At 56.0% G+C, this 20,850-nt stretch overlaps 1 protein-coding gene across 1 annotated transcript in view; it reads right to left on the minus strand.

The window, feature by feature from the left end:
• Positions 1-341: 341 nt before the first annotated feature.
• IL21R (interleukin 21 receptor) overlaps positions 342-20,850 on the minus strand; it is a 34,819-nt gene continuing 14,310 nt past the window's right edge. Inside the window, exons 2-9 of the mRNA XM_043560247.1 lie at positions 12,974-13,038; positions 10,054-10,156; positions 7,971-8,170; positions 6,005-6,150; positions 4,964-5,141; positions 4,587-4,680; positions 3,501-3,582; positions 342-1,858 (exon numbers count right to left, since the gene is read on the minus strand). Of these exons, the coding sequence (XP_043416182.1) occupies positions 1,094-1,858; positions 3,501-3,582; positions 4,587-4,680; positions 4,964-5,141; positions 6,005-6,150; positions 7,971-8,170; positions 10,054-10,156; positions 12,974-13,022 (1,617 nt within the window). The 5' untranslated portion in view covers positions 13,023-13,038 and the 3' untranslated portion in view covers positions 342-1,093. The remainder of the gene's footprint in view (positions 1,859-3,500; positions 3,583-4,586; positions 4,681-4,963; positions 5,142-6,004; positions 6,151-7,970; positions 8,171-10,053; positions 10,157-12,973; positions 13,039-20,850) is intronic.

Below are 20,850 nucleotides of genomic sequence, written 5' to 3' on the forward strand. Positions count from 1 at the left end.
CGGAGGGCTACACCATCACTGCCGATTCCTGCCCGCCCCTCCCCCAAGGGAGGTTTCCACCCCCAGCGCTCCCCCCACCCCGCCGCCGGGTACCCCAGAACCCGGCAAGTACTTGTGCCCCATGAATGTTTCTTGGGTGCGTTAAAGGAATAACTAAGTGGGCAGCAGGAACCAGAAACAGAAATCTTGGTTGGTGGGGGCTGTTTCTAAGAGACAGGCTGATGTTAAGCCTGGAAACCCCCCGTGTGCCCCTCAGCCTGATGGGACAGCCCACAGGCGCCCGGGCTGTGGCTGATTTCTCAACCCCGCCCACCTCCAGCACCAGGCTTGGTCTGGGCAGCAGAAGGAAGGAAACTGAGTTTATTGAGGGTCTGCTCTGTCGCACCCTGTACCCTGGGTGACCTCACCCATTTCTCCCCAAGAGGGGTCACGCATCCCCACACCCTAGTCCAAACGGGAAACTCCAGCCCAGAGAGGGGAAGCGGCTGGCCCAAGGCGGCACAGCCCAGAGGCATCACAGTTAGGAAGCAGATCTTGACCCACCAGGCTCCCCCCAAACCTCCCCACACCCAGGATCACGGTGGGCCCCCTCCATCCTCTTCCCCGCCCCGAGAAGTGAAGAGGAACAGTATGGACGTCCTGCAGCTCCTGGAGGCCGGATCCGGAGGGCTGGAATTCGGACGCCGCAGGCAGTGGCCTGGTCCCGGCAGGGCCGTGAGTAACCCTGGACCAGCCCCTCGGCACATGACCTGGGGCCACCCCACGTGTCTGGCGAGGAGCGAGGCTGGCATCCGTGCACACAGTCACAGACACATGTGCTTCTCACATCCGTACACACGGGGACCTCGTGTGGGCACAGACATGTGTGGTCTCGGGCACGTGGCTTCACCGCGGCACGCTCCGTGCCCTCTGGCAGCTGTGCTGGTCACACACGGACACAGCAGTGCGCACCTGGGTCGCCATAAACACCGGGCCCGGGGGCCCCGTCGGGGGGACGGGAGGTTGCAGGCCGCTTCACCCTCCGGCCCAGGGGCCCCCAGCTCTGGCTCAGGGCCGAATGGCTCGGCCTGCTCCGGACGGCCAGTCGGCCTCGCTAGCTGGCCTGCGGCCCAGATCCCTCAGGTGGAGGGGTCATGACCACCCACTGGCGGAGGTAGCTCCTGGGGGGCCCTGCGTCCCCGGGGCTGGCGAAGTCACACTCCACAGGGCTCCCGCAGTCAGAGCCCGCGAAGCCGCTGTCAAAAGTGTCCATGTCTAGGCCGGCCGGGGGCGAGCCTGCCTCGCTTCCAGGCACCCCTCGGGGTGGCCCGCCGCTCCAGGGAGGCCCCGGGGTCCAACCCGCCTCATCTTTGAGGGGCAGCTTCAGCCTGTCGAGGAGGCTGCCCAGAGGGCTGTCCGGCCCGCCAAGGCCACCAGTCGAGACACAGCCACAGGACAGGACTGTGGTCTCTGTGTCCAAGAGCGGGTCCCCAGTGCTCGAGCCAGGCTCCAGACTGGCGTCCAAGTTCAGGGCTGGGTAGCCATCATCTCCGCAGGTGCAGGACCAGGCACAGGGCCCCTCGCTGCCCGCCACGGTCACCGTGTCAATGGACACGAGGCCGTATGGCCGGTCCCTCTCCTGGCTGTAAGCTGAGCCACCGAGGCTGCTGAAGACGGAGTGGGCTGGGCCCCAGAAGCCCAGCTCGGGCACCCCGTCCGCCTCCACCAGGTCCGCGGGCTCCGGCAGCTCCGTGGGCTCCGGCCCCTTGCTGGCACCCTGCGGCGGGCAGCCGGTGTGCGTCTCCAGGGACGAAAGCGCCTCTGGGTTCCAGGGCACCAGCTCCAAGCTGGAGGCAGTGAAGGGCGTGCCCACCCATTTCTGTACAAGAGAAAAGGGGCCGGTCATGACGGGACACGGGCGAGGACGGTGTGAACAGACACAGAGACCAGACAGAGACAGCAAGTGACGGGGACACCAGTAGATAAAGAGAGTGACGGCGGCCAGAACCCTGGTGTGCCCCATCCAGACACGCTCCTCACCACCGTCCCCTCCTCCGCGGGCCTCGGTCTCCCCACCTGCAGTGGCCTGCCAGACCACTGGTGTTCAGAGGCCCGGGGCCTACGTAGGGCCTGGGTAGCGGGGGCCAAGATTCCTGAGTGGCGGGGACATGGGGGCGGGGGGGCCTGAGTCCAGGGTGCCAGAGCCGTGGCCTGGTCCCCCGGTTCACTTCCTCCGGGACGCTTCTCGATAATGACCATTTTTCTGTTGGTGTCCCCACTAGTGTGGACGCTTCGGGCACCAGCCTCGATTCTTCTGGTTGTAGCTGCGTCCCTAGAGGCTCACACAGCGCCTCGCACACAGTAGGTGCTTAATCAATGCTTATTAACTAAACGAACGCACAGAGTGAATCAGCGACAAGCCGCTTGGAAAGGCCTCTGTGTGCTTAGTGGGTGAAGGATGTGGGGCGATGATAAACCGAGGCGGCAGCCCCCAAGCTTTGAGAATCCCCCTGCCCTCGCTGGCCGGGGGTCCCACTCATGACACAGGGCCCCCACCCAATGGGGAGTGAAAATCCCTGAGGACCCGGGGCTCCCAGTTCGGGCACCTTCTGCCTCAGAAAACCCATCTCAGGACCCGGCTGAGGCCCCCGCGACTGATTTGAAATTACTTTGGCCTTTCTGTGCCTCAGTTTTCTCCTCTGCAAAACGGACCTACCAGTGGCACCGACCCCACGGGGTTGTTGCAAAGAGTGAACGGATTCCTATCTCTGAAGCTCCTGAGGGTCGGTCGAGGGAGCACCAAACAGGTGCTCGAGCTTCAGGGCAGGTGCAGAGGGGAGACGAAAGTCTCTCTCCCGTGGGGGAGAGGGGGGGGAGCCCGGGCCGCTCCCCTGCCTCCCTAAGGCCGTTTCCCCACCCCGAGCCTCAGACAGAAGGGGCAGGGGGCAGAGAGCGCTCAGTGCGGTGCCAGCCAGCCAGCAGGGGCTCAGCTACTGCTCTGGTCCGCGTTTCCTGACATCCAGGTTCAGACGGAGGAGGCGGGCTGCTCCCCTCCCCACCCCCCCCACCCCCCGCCCCGCCAGTCACCACATCCTCTGTGCGGCGGGCCCTCCCACGCTGGGTGGGTGTCGAGCGGTAAATGGGCACAGAGCCCCGTGGGCGCCAGCGGGTGCCGGGTGGGTGGGGCTCAGCGGGAGATCCGCGTGTTTTGCAGGTAGGGCCAGAGGCTCCCCAGAACCCACTGTCAAGGGCTCCCGACAAAAGACCCAGGAGGCCAGCTTGTGGCTCAACCACCCCCTGGCCCAGCTGGGCTCCCCGGTCGGGAAATGCCGCCCGGTGTCGTGTTATTCTTACAACAGGTCTGCCCCACCGGAATGATTTCCTGCACTTTGCAGGTGCGGCGACCGAGGCCTGGCTGGGGCCTGGGGGCTCTGGGCCCACACACCTGGCGTGCGGGTGCACGTACGCCCCCAGGGGGCGAGAGGTTTCGAGGGGCCTGTCCCCGGGGACAGGGCACTCACCCTGAAGTCTCCGCTGTGGCTCACGTAGAGGGGCTGGAAGAACTGCTCTGGGCTGGGCACCTGTACCCACTCTTTACACAGCCTGGGAGGGCAGAGACAAGGTGAGAACCCAGCTCCCCAGCCCCCCAGAAGGCAGCCCGGCCTCCCGCTCAGGTGCCCCCCCCCACTTTGTCCCGCAGGAGACTCAGCCCCTCCCAAAACACACCCCGGCACCTCCCTTCCAGTCCTCTACTCCCGGGCCTCAGTTGCCACATCTGTAAGATGGGAGCAGGGAGTCTCGTGAAAGTGCCCAGAGTTTAAGTGCCTGACTGCTTATTCTCTGCAGGGCTGGTGCTGCCCCTTCTGAGCCTCGACTCCCTCCTCTGCCACCAGGGACGCCACAGGGGAGTGAGGAGCGGTCGGTGGGTGCCCGCACGGCGCCCCGGCTCCCCGGCAGCCAGACAGTGCTCCGTGCTCTCCGCTGTTATTCGTGTCGCTCTCTCTCCCCCTCCAGCTTCCCTGCCTCTGGATGAAGACGAACGAATTGAACTGCGCCCGGGGCGGGTTGGGGGCTGTGGGGGCGCGGATCCCCTGCCCAGGGCTCGGCACGCGGCACCTGCATTTCCTGCCTCTGCCAGCAGCACTCATGAAGGCCAAGGGCGTTTAGGTTTTAACGTTAATCGGTGGCGACCTTCAGCAGAAACCTTTCACCCCCACCTGGCGGCCCCACGTGACCCCCCCGCCCCCAAACCCCGGACTCAAAGCTTAAACTTCACCAGACGAGATCATAGCCTACGTCACCGTCAGGAGCACAGGCTCAGCCCCTCTATTTCAGAGCTGTGCGGCTTTGGGCAAGTTCTTTCACAGCTCTGTGCGTCCTCGGTTTCCCCATTTGCGCAGTGAAGGTTGTCACCGAATATCCAGCTCATAGGGCTGCTGTGAAGGGGTGAGTGGGCACCCCAGCTGCACCGTGCCCAGTCAACAGGAGCCGTTTCCTATCTCCGTCACTGTCATTATCGCTGTCGCGATGACAGGTTGTGTCCCCCAACCATGGGTGGGCACAGAGAGGCCGAACCCCTCCCTGCCTCCCCGAATCCCTGGCCTCACCTCCAAGGCAGGTCGATCTTCAGGCCCAAGAAGACTATGACTACAATGACCAGGAAGATATACAGCAGGTAGATGTGGCCGTCTCCCTTTAGCTCTAGGAAGGAAGCAGACCCTGGGTAAAATGGAGCCAACCTCCAGCGGAGGCCACAGGGGGCTCGGGGGGGGAGGGGGTGGTCGACGGGTCGGGGCTGGTGTGGGGGGGCATTGGAGGCTGCCGGTGCCTCGAAGTGAGATGGGCTGGCGGCCTGCTCCCACCCCCGCCCCAGACAAGCGACTTCATCTCTCTGAGCCTCCGTGTTCTCAGCTGCAAAATGGGCAGATGCCCTTAGCATGGAGTGACTAGGAGCAACCGGATGCCTCACAGGAGTCCTACCCACCTTCCGGCAGGGTGTGAAAGGTGACTGGGTCACTCCATTCGCTCCACGTCCCCTGGAAGGAAGAGCCGGGCTGCGGCCCCGAGCGCACCTGGACCTCATAGTCCGAGTCAAAGCGGAACTCCAAGGGAAGGAGAGAGACGCTCCTCGCGTCCACGGAGACCAGCTTTCTCCCCGGACTCTGCCGGCACAGAGACAGGATGCACCGGGTCAGCCCAGGCCAGCCCCCACCGGCAGCAGAAGCACCCTTCACCAGCTGCCACGAAAGGGTCCACGTCTCTCCTGCAGAGTCCCTGCCCCCCTACAAGGACCAGGCTCAGCCTGAGTCCCGGCCACTGCAGGGTGGGGGCAACACGGAGCCACGGGCACTGCCTAAACCTTGCATGTCATACAACGCCTTGTTCTGTTTCTCTGTGACCCCAGCTGTCCTGGCAGGGGACCCTCGCCGCAGGGGCTGGGGACGCCCCAGGAGCAGCGGTGGCCCCCTCCCGGGAATCTCTACCCAGTGGGCACTTTTGGGATTCTCCCACAGAGGGCCTTCTCAATAGCAGGCATTTCTGGAAGCCTTCAACCACAGGCATCCCAGCAACGGATGCCTCTGGACGTCTTCCCCTGGGGACCGTCCAAATGACCGCACGTACGGAATTCTTCAACTGGGACCCCTCTGAAGGGTGGATGATTCTAGAGGTCTTTGGCCGCGATGGTTCTGAAGAGAGGGCCATTTGGGATGTCTCCAACATTCTAAACAAGGACACCTCCAGAAACCTTCAGCTGGGAAACAATGGTCCCTCTCACACTGGACGTTCTCGGTTATTGAAACTTCCAGAGTTCTTCAACTGTGGCCGTTCTAAGCCCAGCGGGAAGGTTGCGGATGGCGCCCATCTCTGAAACTTCCTCTACTGTAACCGGGCTCAAGGTGGAGCCCGGGGAAATGCCAACCCCTTCCTCTCTGGCACGCCATCTCTAGGAGCCCCCTCCCCACCGCCAGCACCCAGGCTGCTCAGCCCTGTGCCTCCCCTCCCCTCTGTCCCCCGAGAGCCTCACCAGCGCCCAGGGGTCTCCCTGCCTCCTGTACCGCAGCTCATGTTGTAGCTTGCCCTTCAGCGGATAGGAATCGTGATTGGAGTCCCAGGAGACGTTATAATGTTCCGAGAAGGTCACGGTCACATTGAAAGGGGGGGACGGCTTGACTTAAAGGATAAAGCCAGAAAGATAAGAAGGGGTGAGACTGGGCAGCCGCCGAGGAGGGTGTGGTGGCGGGAAGAAGTTCCCCGACCCCGGCTGGGCGATGGTGAGGTCGGGATCCGTGTCCCCCCCACCCCAAGTGACTCTGGGGGAAACAGCCCCTGTCTCCGGGCCTCAATTTGTTCCTCTGGGAAATGGGAGGTTTAGACTAGCCGGGGGCTGCAGCCGCAGGGGCAGGAGGGTGACAGGAGTGGGCAAAGCCTATCTGGGGACTGAGGCCATGTAAAGGGCCCTCCCAGTGTAAAGGGAGATGCCATCACTCGGGCTGGGCAGGACTGCAGACCCGGGTGGCCAGAGAAGGACAACCTGGAATCCCAGACGGGGAAAAGCTCTCTCAAGCCCTGAAGGAGCCACTAATCCAAAACCTTGCCAAGCAACATGTGAGCCAGAGGCACCCGTGCCTAGACGATGACATCAGTTCCGTTCTAAACGATGACATCATTTGCTCTTAGCTCCAGCTTCCCTGAGGAGCCCAAAGATTCTCCATTAGCATCGATGCTAATGAGCCATCGTTAATATTAATTGATGCTAACGTGCGATCGTTAATATGAATTAATGCTAATGACAAAAGCGATCACTTCCGTACAGGAGCAGAGGCACCACCCGCCCCTTCTCCAGGATCTTAGCTGCGTCGGGCTTAGGTTGTCCTCTCCGGGGTCAGTGTCGCGCCCACGGCTCCCAGGACAGGGCAGGAGCAGGATGTGCCTTTGAGAAATCTTTGTAGATCAACAAATGAAACTTGCAGGGTCCGCAGGAAGGGACCAGAAAGGTGGGTTGCTGCCTCTCGCTCAGAGGCCGGAGGGTGGCCGTGCTCCGTGAGCTTGCCACACTGAGATCCAGAGGGCCCAATGAGCGTGTGCGTGCCCGTATGGGCGTGTGTGGACATGCACATACACGCGTGTGCATGCATGTGCACGTGTCTGAGACAGTGTCTCTGTCCATGCTGTCCAGGCCAGGGTTGGGGGGACATCTGTGCATTTGAGGGTGTACTTATGACTGTGTGTGTGTGCACGTGTACAAGTGTGGGTGCGTCTGGATACGTGCGAAGCTTTGCTCACCCGCTGTGTGCCAAGTGGTGCAAACATGGACCCCCAGAGTGTGAATGATGATGGCCTCTTATCTTCTTGTCCCACCGCCGGGAATCTGGGGACAGTAACTCCCAGACCTCAGGGGCTGAGCCTTCCCAAGGGCAGGTCCCTCTTGGCGGTCTGTCTGCACGCCTCTGGGCACAGGGCTCTCGCTCACTCCCTGGACCCTCCACTTTGGGTACACGCGCACGCACACACACACGCACACGCACACAGCTGCTTCCTATGCCCTTCCCCGCCCCACCCGGTTCTGGACCCATAGAAACAACGGTTTCCACCAGGGTCCCTCCCTTCCTGCAGGGTGGAGGGAAATTCTGGGCCCCATAAATGGGAGAAATCTCAGGGAAGTTTTTCCCTTGTGACAGTCTCCCCCGCTTGCCTCATGATGGGGGCAGAATCCCAGAGAGTTGGGATTTAAAGGGCCCTCATTCTATAAAGAGTGAACAAGTCCAAGGTCACCTACAGGCAGGTCCTGGGCCCCGGGCCAGGCCCATTTCGTGCCTCTGCTGCCTCTCTCTGGTTAAGGCCCAAACCTGGTTATCAACCCAACACGACTTCACATATGCAGAACAAACTCTAAGAGCAATAAGGACACAGGACAGGTTGGTTTCGATGATGGGGGAGGGCCGGCCCGGGGGGCAGGGGGACCTGTGCTCCGGGTCCCGAGGGATACTCACTGCTCTTAGCCAGGACAAAGCTGCCACACTCCTGGGAGCGATTGCCGGACTGATCTGTCATGTTGACACTGAAAATGTCGTCGGCCATGAAGTGGAACACATCCATGTGGCACGTGTACTCTGTGTGTGTGGCATTGTGGGTGGACCGGCGGAGGCTGCAGGAGGTGACCTCGTCCACTAGTTCTCCGTATAGGTCTTGCCTTCAAGGACAGAGCAGCCAATCATGGCTGGAAGCCAGCGGGGCTCAGTGCACAGGGCCAGGGCAGAGGCCCCGAATCTTGGGGCTGGGCGGGATTTGAGGCAAGGCTGGGGGTCACCTGGTCTACCAACACTTTCCCAGGGAAGGTATTCCTTCCCCTGCAGCATCCCCGATGGGCTGTCTCCAGGCTTGGCTTGCATGCCTCCAAGGAACCGGGAACTCACCATCTCACATAGGGCAGCAACTCTCAGCTTGCCTAGACTGAGCCTAAATCTGTCCCTGTCGATTCCATCAACTGGATCACTGTCCTACGGGAAGGAGGCTAAGGGCCAAATGAACCTCACCCCCTGCTCTGGGTGAATTTCCAGGGAGGCTGTGGAGAATGGGGCTGGGGGGGGGCGGGAATGCTCTGGCTTTTTAACTCCCACTGGGCAATAAACAATGGGTCTTGAAGTGTGCATAGGAGTTCGGCAGATACTTGTTTCCCTGCCTACACCTTCAGGCTCTGAACATGACCACCCTTCGGGGCCAATAGGGACGTGTGGACTCTGTTCTTTGCTAAATATTTCTTAGAATAGAAACATCTGCTCTGGCCTCTGCCCACCTCTTACCTTCTTTGCTTGTTATTCTCGCTCACACTGACTCACTCTGCTCGGGCCACACTGACTTCCTCACTATTCCTCAAACTCGGCCGCTCTCCCTCCCTCTGGGCCTTTGCACGGGCAGTGCCCTCTGCCTGGAATGCTCTTTCGCCAGCTCTCCGGCTGCTTCCTCATCCAGAGCGGCCTGTCCTGACCACCTGCCCCCATGTCACTTGCTCTGTACCCCCGTGGCCCAGGTTCCCGTTCCCTTTCATTGTTATCAGACAGCAGCCTGACAGTTGTTTGTGTGATTATCGTCTGTCTCCCCAGATACTTCCCACACTGCAGAGCTTCTGGGACCCCATTGGTCTTGCGCTCTGCTGAGCCCCCCAGGGCCTGCAGGGGTGTAGCATTAATTATGGCAAGACTCCTGCTAAGTCAGGTGAGCCAGAATCCCCCCGCCCTGGATGTCTGACGAGGCTCCTCACTTCCCACCATCCCCCTGGGCGACACCCGACCAGCGCGAGCTGCCGTCAGCAAGAACCCTATTAGGTCATTTAGCCAGAAACCCCCTTACCCTGGCCTCGTCCTATTGGTAATTTTCTATCCACTGACCCCACCCTTGCTCCTTGGCTCTAAATCCCTGCTTTTTCTGTCCCACCCTTCTTAAACGAGGTCGTCAATGAGCTTCTCTTTCATCATACGGACGGACGGGGGCCCCGCGGATTTTGGAATCAAGCGGCCTGCGTCTCAACCCCAGCTCCACCAGTCACCGGCTGTGCGACCTTGGGCAGGTTGCATAACCTCTCTGAACCCCGGAGTCCTCGTTTGTAAAACAGGAGCAATAATCGTGAGGACTGGAAGGGATCATTCACGGGAAGCACGGAGCAGGGAGGCACGGAGGGCTCAAAAAAAAAAAAAAAAAAATCGCGTGGGAGTCTGGTCATCCGCGGGTCTCAAAATTACAATCGGGCTTCCGTGGGCGAGAGAGTGCGGCCTTTGGAGCTGGACCGAACTGCCCCGTTCATCTCTCAAGGGCATGCTCCGGACACGTCGGTGGGCCCCGTGTGGCCGTCCCTAAGACCAGCACGGTGATTCCGGGCTCACAGTCTTTCTTGGGGCTACACCACATGCTGCTGGTGACATTGCTGACAGGACCGTCCGGAGGTGGCGGCTGTTATCTTAATTGCTAAGCCACGTGCCCAGCACACAGTGGGTCCAGCTCGGCCTGTGGTCTCCCGCGGTCCCGCTCCACCCAGGCAGTCCCAGGGCCGGTGAGGCCCGGCGAGGCCCGGCCACTTACCAGGTAAGGGTGAGCGTGCCGGGGTGGACGGTCCATGTCTCTAGGGTGCAGGTGACGGTCTTGAAGTAATCGGTGTAGCAGACGAGGTCTAGGCAACCCCAGGCTGGAAGGTTAGGAAGAGAGAGGCCGCGGTGGGGGGCGGGCTGGAGGTCGAGGGGAGCCTCACTCCTTCACCCCCTCGAGGGCTGGAGGGCGAGTGGAGGCGGGGATCCCGGGGTCAGGACGAATGTGGCAACCCAGGAGCCACTGAGATGCGGGCTTGGGGAAGGGGGTCCCTGCCACCTAGGAGTCCCTTGTGTGACCCCCGAGTTTCAAGGCGAGCTATGGAGACAGGACGCTCTGAATGTGAAACGTAACAAACGAAGCGGCCCCCACCCCCCTCAGCCCTCTCTCCCCTGAGCCCCGTGTCCAGCCACCAGCGCTGTGTCCCTCCTGGCCAGTCCCCTTCTCGGTGGCAAATCCTGAACTCCCCAGACGCAGGGGTGAATCCGCAGGTCCTGCGAGAGGGATTTGTGAGGTCACCGGGAACACAGCTGGAAAATGCCCCCAAGCCCCCAACAAGGAGGAGCCCTCTGTTTCACAGCAGCTGGTGCGGGACAGGGCGCGGACCTCCGTGGGGCCGGAAGGGCGTCGAAGGAGTAAGAAAACATCCCCCCAAACCAAGAAGCCTTCAAAAACTTTGGCCAACACGTGTCATCCTTCTGGCCACACCGCTGCCTCCGCCGAGTGACGTGGGCCGTTTTGTTGGGAGATCTCGTGCTCTCCCACCCCCGACATGAATCGCTCCCCTTTATTCTAAAGGCGTAGGTGCAATCGTAGCCTAAATGCACCTACATGTTTGACAACACATCTAATAACCTTTAGCTTCGTTTGGTTTCGTAAGATCAAGGGCCAAGAGTCCTGTTTCCCCCGCCCCCAACCCCCCAGCTATTTACCAGAAATTTGTTCCCCTTTTTAAGCGGATTCATTCTTGGCTATTTTCCTATTTGTCCTTCACTAATGAAGGCCCAAGGGGGTGGTGGGTACATTCCCTTCCTGGGCCTCACTTCAGGCCAGAAGCCAGATCTGCAGCCAAGGAGGCTGTTGCCAGAAAACCCTTCTTCGGCTGCCCCTGCCATCTTACAGATGAAGACCTGGAGGCTCTGAGACCGGACCACACCTCCAGCCACTCTGGGTCCGGGTCCGGGTCTGGGTCTGGGTCGCGGGGACGCTCACCCAGGAAAGGAAATTCTCATCTGAGCTACCGACTGACATCCGCAGGCACAGCAGACATTACTAATCGATCACGGCACTCTCTCCCCTGGGCGAGCCTCAGAATCCTCCTCAACACAATTCTCCGTGTGGCCATCACCAAGGGCGCGGAGTTGTGGCTGGGAGTCCAGCTCTAGGAGGAGGCATCCCCCCACCCCCGGGGAGGAACCCAGGGGCCCCGCGCCGACACTTGGGGGTGAAAACCTCTTTTGTCTTGATCTTGGCAGGGCCTAGACCCCGGGGCCGCAGAAGCCACCGTGCTGGCCAGGTTCATGCACTCCTTGTTTATGCTCTGGTTATTCTCCCTCAGGGTTCCAGAACTTGGAGAGGAGCTGCCATTCCCAGCCAGGCTCGAGGTCACCAGGGGACAAAGTTTGTCCCAAACTTAACATGAGACACTGGGGAGGGGACAGCAGCCACGAAGCCAGCGTGGATGTGCTTTCAGGGTCCCAGTCGCCTGGTCGGTAGCCCAACCCCCGGGCCACCCCCTGCCCCGGGTCAGCAAAGCGCGCAGGAGGCCGCGAGAGGCCGGAAAAGTGGACGTGTGACTCATGACTGCTCCGAGTCCCTGATTGTAAGCTGGGGACACTGGCCCCGTGGAGGGTGTGGGAGTATGCGGGTGGCATCACACCAGCACAGACCACGCTGCCTGCCCGGGGCACTCAGTTAAAGCAACAAAGCAAAGAGGCTAAGCCCACGGGGATGAGACAGACTTAGGGTTCCAGCAGCCTGGCTGTGTGGCTCTGGGCCTATCCCTCAACCTCTCTGAGCCTTGGTGTCCTCAAGTGAGAACCGGGTGTCCGGGCAGCATGGACTGCACGGGGCGGTGAGGTGATTCCCGGCACCCAGTATGCAGTGAGGGATTATTATTTGCACCCACGGGGCGTTGGCCCCCTGGCGGGTGACCTAGCACGGGTGCTGGTCACTCAGAAGAGGAAAATAAAAGAGGCAGACATCTGTTTCCTGAAGAAACTATTTGAAGCTCTGGGTCTTTCGGTAAAAACCAGAGAGAAATTCAGAGTCAGCAGAGCAGCGGCCGAGGGACCCTGCTTCCAGTCCAGCCCCGCTGTTGAGCCTGGATGTCGCGTCCCGCCTCCTCCGGGAAGGCTTCCTGGATCTCTCAGCCCCGGCTGTGCCTCCAAGTCTAACCTCTGGCCTTTCCCAGCGCAGGTCTCTGACTTCTCTCCCTCCGAACTGCAGCGTCCTCTAGTCCCCTGGGGTGCCTTCCAGGGTTTGGCTACTTTGGTCTCCACCTCCCCTCCTCCCCCCCAACTGGGGACCATCCGTGCCTGCTGAGGATTCTGTGGCTGTTGAAAAACATCTCTCAGGAGAGCCAGTCCATCAAGACAAAAGGAGATTAGCCCAAAGGCAGGACTTCTTCACTCCGAGGAGTGGCAGCTGCAGAGACGAAGGTGTCTCTTACCCCCTCAGGGGGACCCGAAGACCCCAGCTGTTTGCTGCAGAAGCCGGGCCGCCCGAGGGACTCAACACCAACCCCTCCCGGCTAACGGAGCCCTGCGGTTGCATGGGTTCAGCTTGACAGAACGGGCTGGTCCAGCCCAAGCGGGCAGACACCACAGCCCCTGCCCCGGAGCTTCCAGCCATTCCCCGGATCCCACAGGCTGGCCCGGTCCTCCCCACCCGCAGACCTGGGGGCGCCCCTACTCACCACCCTGGAGCATCAGCAGGAACAGAGGGGCCGCCCAGCCACACAGCATGCTGGCTCTCGGGATCCTGGAAGAGACGCACAGTGAGAGGGCGGGCCCAGGGCTGGGGACCCAGGGACCCCGAACAGCCTCCCTGTCTCTGGTCCTTTCCCTCCCTTGGAAGCCTTGCCTCGGATTCTTGGAGAAGCCAGAGATTGAGGAGCCCGTGGACGCTCCCAGGGGAGGGGACACTGGTATTTGACAAGCAGAGATCTTGAGTCCTGTTCTCCACGAAGCACCCGTGTGGATGCTAGTTGGCCGCACAGACGGGCTCCCTACTGAATAACAGATCCAAGGGTTAGCCCACGAAGGAGAGCCCTCCTGGATTCCAAAGATAAGGTGAGCCCGGAACGAGACCTCTGTGTCAGTCACAGAGCCCAGGTTAGTGAGTATGCTAGGAAGCTTGCAGGGAACCCAGGCCGGATCCCCCGGAGGACCCACACCCTGACTCCGGGACCCGGACGAGACGGCGGAGAGGCCTCTTTGGAGAACTGCACGGACCTGCCCGGGAGGAGCGACCCACCAGGCTGGCACTGCAGGCCTCTTGTGGGCACTTTGCCTGCTGCATCCCAGCTCTGTGTCTGCTTAAGCAGGTGCCAGCCAGAGGCCCCGGGGTTCACCTGCCCAGGCCCGGGAGCCCCATCCACACTGGCCCCTGGGGTCAGGACTGTAGCTGGAACGGGAGCCTAGGGGGATGACCCATGCAGGGGCTGAGCTATACATGCGGCTTCTTCCAGACACGATCCCTGAGCCCACATTGGGAAGACACCCCCTCCCCCCGCCATCCTGGGTTTCCCCCCACCCTACTCTGGCCCCACTAAGAGCTCCCTCTGAGCTCCCTAACGAGTCACCAAGCAGGCAGTGGCTAAGCGCACTGAGAGGTTGGGATCACCAGCTGCGTTGCTCTGGGCTGGTCACTTCCCCTCTCTGAGCCCTAGAGAGACGGTAAAGCCTGCTTCCCAGATTCTGGTGAGAGTTCAAAACAGCATTTTGCAGACCGCCCTGGACGTGGCCCCTGACACATAAACACCCAACACACAGCTGTGACTCATGCAGACTTTAGAGCATTCAAAGTAGAGGGACCCCGGAACGCTCTAGCCAAGAGGTCCCTAAATTTCTCACTTTCAAAATGTGGGCCATATTTGCACGTCGTGCGTACTTCATTTATTTAATGTTTTCTATAAATGAGCTCCCTTAAAAAAAATCTAACTCCAGCGGGGCGCCTGGGTGGCTCAGTCGGTTAAGCAACTGACTCTTGGTTTCAGCTCAGGTGGTGATCTCACGGTTCGTGGGTTCGAGCCCTGCATCGGGCTCTGCCCTGGCAGCACAGGGCCAGCTTGGGATTCTCTCCCTCTCTCTCTCTGCCCTTCTCTTGCTCTCTTTGTCTCTTGAAACTCAATAATACATAAAATTTTTTTTAAAAATCTAGCTCCAGACTCATCCTAAGCAATAATATCCAGAGCTCTTGTGTTTTTTCCTCACACACCTTAAAATAAATAGCATAGCTGTGAAAATAAAATAATGTTGGCTGCTGAGCACTGGCTGTTGTACGTACGTGAAGATAGAACCGGATAAAATAGTGTTGAAGACAAAAACTTTTCAGTTTTTACCAGCCTGCTGGAAGCTGGTAATCTTTTTTTTTTTTTTTAATTTTTTTTTTTTGAAAGACAGAGAGAGACAGAGCACAAGCAGGGGTGGGGCAGAGAGAGCGGGGGACGCATAACATGAAGCGGACTCCAGGCTCCAGGCTGTCAGCACAGAGCCTGACGCGGGGCTCGAACCCATGGACCGCGAGCTCATGACCCGAGCCGAAGCCGGACGCTCAAGCGACTGAGCCACCCGGGGGGCCCCTGGAAGCTGGTAATCTTTATCACCTCTTAAGGACAGCCTGCCTGAAACTTTCTCAAAACCTGAGAAATACAAATCCAGAGTCCCCATGGCATTATTTGAGGACCTGGATCCAGCCGTATCTGATGTCCACCTCTGGCCTTTTCATTTATACAAGCTGGAGAAAAAACACACCCTATTTGGCTCAACCACGTTGAATTATATTTCTCTTGCTTGCCCCCAAAGATACCTGGATACAGTGGAATAGAGCAAAGGGCCCAGAATCTGAAGCCAGCGTCTCTCGGAGCAAATAACAGCTTATCGCTGGTGTTTCTTCTCTCTGACCTCGGTTATCATCTCTAAAAGGGGGACAATCATGCCCACTGCACCTGGCAGTTCGGGTCAGTGGAAAACAGATGTGACAGTGCTCCGTGGAGTGTAAAATGCTATACAAAGGTGTTGGGTTCTTACAATTACTGGCCAGCTTCTGTGAATTATTCAGCACCCCCTTAGCCCTGAGGCCCCATCATGCCTCTCTGCCTTTGCATGAGGCGAATTCGTGTGCTGAGTCTTCTCCTTGAACACCTTTCCTCCTCCCGACCCTCTAAACTCAGTCTTCGTGGCCCCCTTCCTCTACCTTTGTATCCGTGAAGCCTCCTTGGAATGTTCCAGAACGCCTGCCACTTAACTGCCTTCAAGGTTTTCACGGGCGCTATTATCTACTTGCTAATGATCTTTACCTTGCCTTCCATTTCTGGCTCCAATAAACACGTCCCGAAAGGAAATGAATCCCTGCAATCAACAGGTAACTCGTATGAAATGGAGAGACCGTGTCACCGCGGTGGTTAAAACACAGGCTCAGGGCCAGCCTGCCTCAGCTCAGACCCCAGCACTGCCGTTTATAGGCGGTGTGACCTCAGGGAGACTTCCCGGGCCTCAGAGCCCTCATCAGTGAAATGGAGACAATCCTAACCGTACCCACCTCGGAGGGGCCCTGGGAGAAGTACGTTACTCAGTGTTTGTAAAGCCTCGGGAACAGTGCCCAACATATTTGTAGATGTTCTGTTGGTGTTTCTGAAACAAAATGGTTGCTCGGCTGTACAACTAAACCCAAGGGAAACAGAAGAGAGCAACTGAATTTGAGCGAGATGCCATCTCCCGCCTGACACGTGCAAGTGGGGCCATCCTGCCCGCGTCCATCAAAAAGGAGGATTCAAGAGCATCAGAGGGGTGTCGAGGGCCACATAGCGCCACACTGAGATCCGCACCACTTCCCGGATCAGAGGACCGAAAGAAGACTGAAAAAGGCCTAACCCTTTCATTCGGGGGTGCAGGGATATTTGACGCCTAAAATCAGCCCCTCCATTTGGGAAACAACAGCCCAGAATGGTAAAGGCCTCCTCCCCGGTCCCATCGCCCTCTCCCTGCGCCAGAATCTGCCCCTCGGTGGGTCTTCATGCTCAGGCTGAGTCGTAGGGACAACAGCACTTTCTCCCCAGGTGCACACCAAACCTCCCGTGTGCTTTCTGAGCGAAGGGCAGAGGGTCCCCTAGGTGCCCTCCTGCGGTGGGACCCCCTGTGGAAGGGCCTACCGCTGGGGTCTCCTACAGAGGAGTGAAGGGCGCCCGGATCCCAGCTGTGCGTCCTTGGGCAAGTTCCTGGCGCCTCTGATTCTCTGTGTTCTCATCTATAAAATGCGAATGGACCGGAGCCCTGGAGGGGTGTTTATCCACCAGGCTCGGAGTTCAGGGGTTGTAGTAGTTCAGACTAAAAGCCGAATTCCAGGAGATTCTAGGGAAGTAGAGAAGCTTGGAGGTCGGAAATCAGAAGCAGGAGGAGGAGGGGCCATGGGATCAGAAAGTGCTTAACCTCACAGTCAAGAAAGACATGCAAATGAAAACCACAATGACGTGCCGTTTAATTTTACTAGGTTGGTGGCAATTCAAAGTCTGACAACATCGCGTGGCGCTGAGGACACGGTGTCATGGAAACACCTATTGACGGCCATTCGCGTCTGGGCAATAGTGTGGATACCCTGCCGCGAGAGAACGGAAGGCTGAGTTGCGGTGTGATCGCTCCGTGTGGACATGAATCGTAGCTCGGCACCAACAAAGCAAGTGACCCCCGCAAGCAAAATGCATGATGAAGATAAAATAAAATAAGCAGAAATGCATGTAAGACCATCTCTGTCACAAAAACACTGTGTAAAACAGCGCTCTCTCTATCGTTTAGGTGAACATACCTGTGTCCTGGCCGTTTAAGGAAATTCAAGGGGACGATAAAAAAAAACATCAAACTCTGAATAGTGTAGAAAAGGAGGGGTTGGATGGGGGGGCGGTGGTATCCAAATGTGTCAACAGTTTGGTGAAACCGAGCAAAGCTCCCATGGGTGTTGACTCTATTATCTGATACACCCTTTTGTAGGACCGAACTGTTTCATAAAAGGTCACATGTCAGTTAATCTCGTATTTGCAAAAATAAAACGTGAAGGGGGACTTCCATTTCTGGCTACGGTGGAGTAGCTGTTATCAGATGGAAGCCCTACAGTCGAGAACAGCTACTAAGCAAGAAAAAAACGTGAGAAGACACGAGAGACAGCGACCAAGTTAGAGAGTAGTTGAGAGGCCGGGGTTCCAGAGAGAGAGCAAAAAAAATGCATTGGGATCCTGCACGCAATTTCCCCTCAAATTATTTGCCAAGTCATTGCAAATGAGCCAGCAGCAGAGAGAATCTGGCAAGAGGCCGAAAACCGAAGAAGGGATTTTGACAATTTCACAAGGCTGAGGGAAGTCTTGGAGTTCAGGGCCTGACAAGGAAGATGGGACCTGGTAAATACCCAGTTATTCGGGAAAGGGTATACCTTGGGAATAAGGAAAAGTCAGGACCTGTTGAGCTGTGACTGCATCCAAATGACCTGCCTGTCTGCTAGGAGAAAGTTAGGACCTATGTGGAAAAAGTTAGCTTCACTCAAAGCCTCTATATTTTTCATGCACAATGTCCAGCATTCAATTAAATTGACAAGGCAGACCAGGAAACAGTACCAAATGACCAAAAACCAAGAGGAAAATAGAAACAGACACATGGCCGATTCAGAAAGTGGCATTATCTAACACGATTTAAAAGAACCCAGAAGGGGTGCCTGGGTGGCGCAGTCGGTTGAGCGTCCGACTTCAGCCGGGTCACGATCTCGCGGTCCGGGAGTTCGAGCCCCGCGTCAGGCTCTGGGCTGATGGCTCAGAGCCTGGAGCCTGTTTCCGATTCTGTGTCTCCCTCTCTCTCTGCCCCTCCCCCGTTCATGCTCTGTCTCTCTCTGTCCCAAAAATAAATAAATGTTGAAAAAAATAATAATAAATAAATAAAAGAACCCAGATGAGGATATTCAGGAATTCCACCAGAAATACAGCACCTATTTAAAAAAATTTTTTTTTTTTAACGTTTATTTATTTTTGGGACAGAGAGAGACAGAGCATGAATGGGGGAGGGGCAGAGAGAGAGGGAGACACAGAATCGGAAACAGGCTCCAGGCTCTGAGCCATCAGCCCAGAGCCTGACGCGGGGCTCGAACTCCCGGACCGCGAGATCGTGACCTGGCTGAAGTCGGACGCTTAACCGACTGCGCCACCCAGGCGCCCCCAGCACCTATTTAAAAGTAGAAGCCCCAGCACTAAGAAAATTCAATTAATCGAAATTTATAAGAATTGAATGAATTTAGCAACAGATTAGTAACATTAGAAGAGAGGATTGGTGAGCTGGAATGGAAAGCACTCAGACTGAAGCCTGCAAAGAAAAAGAATGTTTAAGAATACGGAAAAGAGCAAAAGAGACATATCCATTGCGAAAAGGTCCCACGTACATGGATTTAGAACATAGAGGAGACAGAACAAGTCGGAAGCAACAATAGAGACATTGGTTAAGAATTTTTCAAAAGTAGAAAAAGACATTAATCCAAGATTTGAAAAGTCTTACAAACCTCAAGACGGACAAATACAAACACGATCAAACAAACAAACAAAACCCACACTCTACACACATTATAGGAAAACTATTTAAAATTTTAAAGAAAAATACATACTAAAAGCCAACCTAGAATTTTATATAAAAGAAAATCCTTCGCAAAAATAAGACAAGCTCAATATGAAAAAAAAAAAAAAAAGATCTACTAAAATCCCACAGTTAACATTATACTTAATGGTGAAAAACTGAAAGCTTTTCCTGTAAGATCAGAAACGAGACCAAGATGTCCACTCTCATGATTTCTATTAAACATCGTATGGGAAGTTCTAGCCAAGACAACCAGCCAAGAGAAAGAAATAAAAGTCATCCTGATTGGAAAAGAAGAAGTAAAGCATTTCTGTTTGCAGATGACATGATCTTGTATATACATTCTGAAGAATCCACACCAAAAAGCCAAAGTGAAACAAAACAAACAAACAAAAACTATTAGGGCTAATAAGTTTAGCAGGGTTGCAGGATACAAGATGAAAAACAGGATACAACATGAAAAACCAATTGTATCTTTGTACAACAGGAATGAACAATCTGAATGTGTGATGAAGAAAGTAACTTCAGGGCTCCTGGGTGGCTCAGTTGGTTAAGCGCTGGACTTTGGCTCAGGTCACGATCTCGTGGTTCGCGAGTTCGAGCCCTGGGTCGGGCTCAGTACTGACACGTCGGAGCCTGGAGCCTGCTTTGGATTCTGTGTCTCCCTCTCTCTCTGCCCCTCCCCTGTTCTGTCTCTCTCTCTTTCAACACTAAATATGCATTTAAAAAAAAAGAAAGTAATTTATTTCACTTACAATAATATCAAAAAGAATGAAATAGAAATTTAACAAAAGTGCAAGACTTGCACACCGAAAACTACTAAACATTGTTGAAAGAATGATAGAAGACCCAAATAAATGGAAGGCTATCCCACGTTCATGCATTGGAAGACTCAGTATTGTTAAGATGACTTCTCCAAACGACCGACGGATTCAAAGTTATCCCTATAAAAAGCCCAGCTGGCTCTTTTGCAGAAGTTAAAAAGCTGATCTTAAAATTCATATGGAGACACGGAGGGCCAGCATAGACACAATAATCTTGAAACAGAAGAACAAAATTGAAGGACTCAGACTTCTCCATTTCAAAGCCTACTACAAGACTACACCAATCAACAGAGTATGATATTAACCTGTATATAGATCAATGGAATCGAATTCAAAGTCCAGGGAGAAACTTACACGTTTGTGTTCAAGTGATATTTGACAAGGGTACCAAGACAATTTGCTGGGGGGGGGGGGGGGGAAATAGCCTTTGAAACCAACAGTGCTGGGACAATGGGACATCCACATGCAATAGCGTGAAATTGGACTCCCATCTCATACCATATACGAAAGCTAACTCAAAATGGATTGAAGACCGCGCTGTAAGAGGGAGAACTATTAAACTTTAAAAATAGAACACAGGTGGAACTCTTGGTGACCTTGATCATATAGTAGTTTCTTAGCTATGACCCCGAAAGCACAAGCATCAAAGAAAAAATAGATACATTGGACTACTTCAAAAGTTAAAACTTTTATGCATCAAAAGACACCAGCAAGAAAGTGAAAAGGCAATATACAAAATGAGAAAAAAAATTGGATTTTGTTTATGTTTTTTTTTTTTTACAGTTTCTTTATTTTTGAGAGAGAAAGACAGAGAGAGGGAGTGGGGGAAGGGCAGAGAGAGCGGGGAGAGCAAGAATCCCAGGCAGGCTCCCCACTGTCAGCACAGAGCCCGACGTGGGGCTTGAACTCACAAACCATGAGATCACGACCTGAGCCAAAACCAAGGGTTGGACGTTTAACTGACTGAGCCACCCAGGCGCCCCTGAGAAAAAAATATTTTTAAATTATATATTTGTTAGGGCTCTAGTATCAGGATATTTAAAGGGTTCTTACAACTCAAGATCTAAAAGATAACGCAATTTTAAATTGTGCAAAATATTTGAACGGACATTTCTCCAAAGAAGTTATACTCATGAGCAATGAACATA

The sequence above is a fragment of the Prionailurus bengalensis genome, chromosome E3 (genome assembly GCF_016509475.1).
Source record: "Prionailurus bengalensis isolate Pbe53 chromosome E3, Fcat_Pben_1.1_paternal_pri, whole genome shotgun sequence".
Classification (NCBI taxonomy): Eukaryota; Metazoa; Chordata; class Mammalia; order Carnivora; family Felidae; genus Prionailurus; species Prionailurus bengalensis.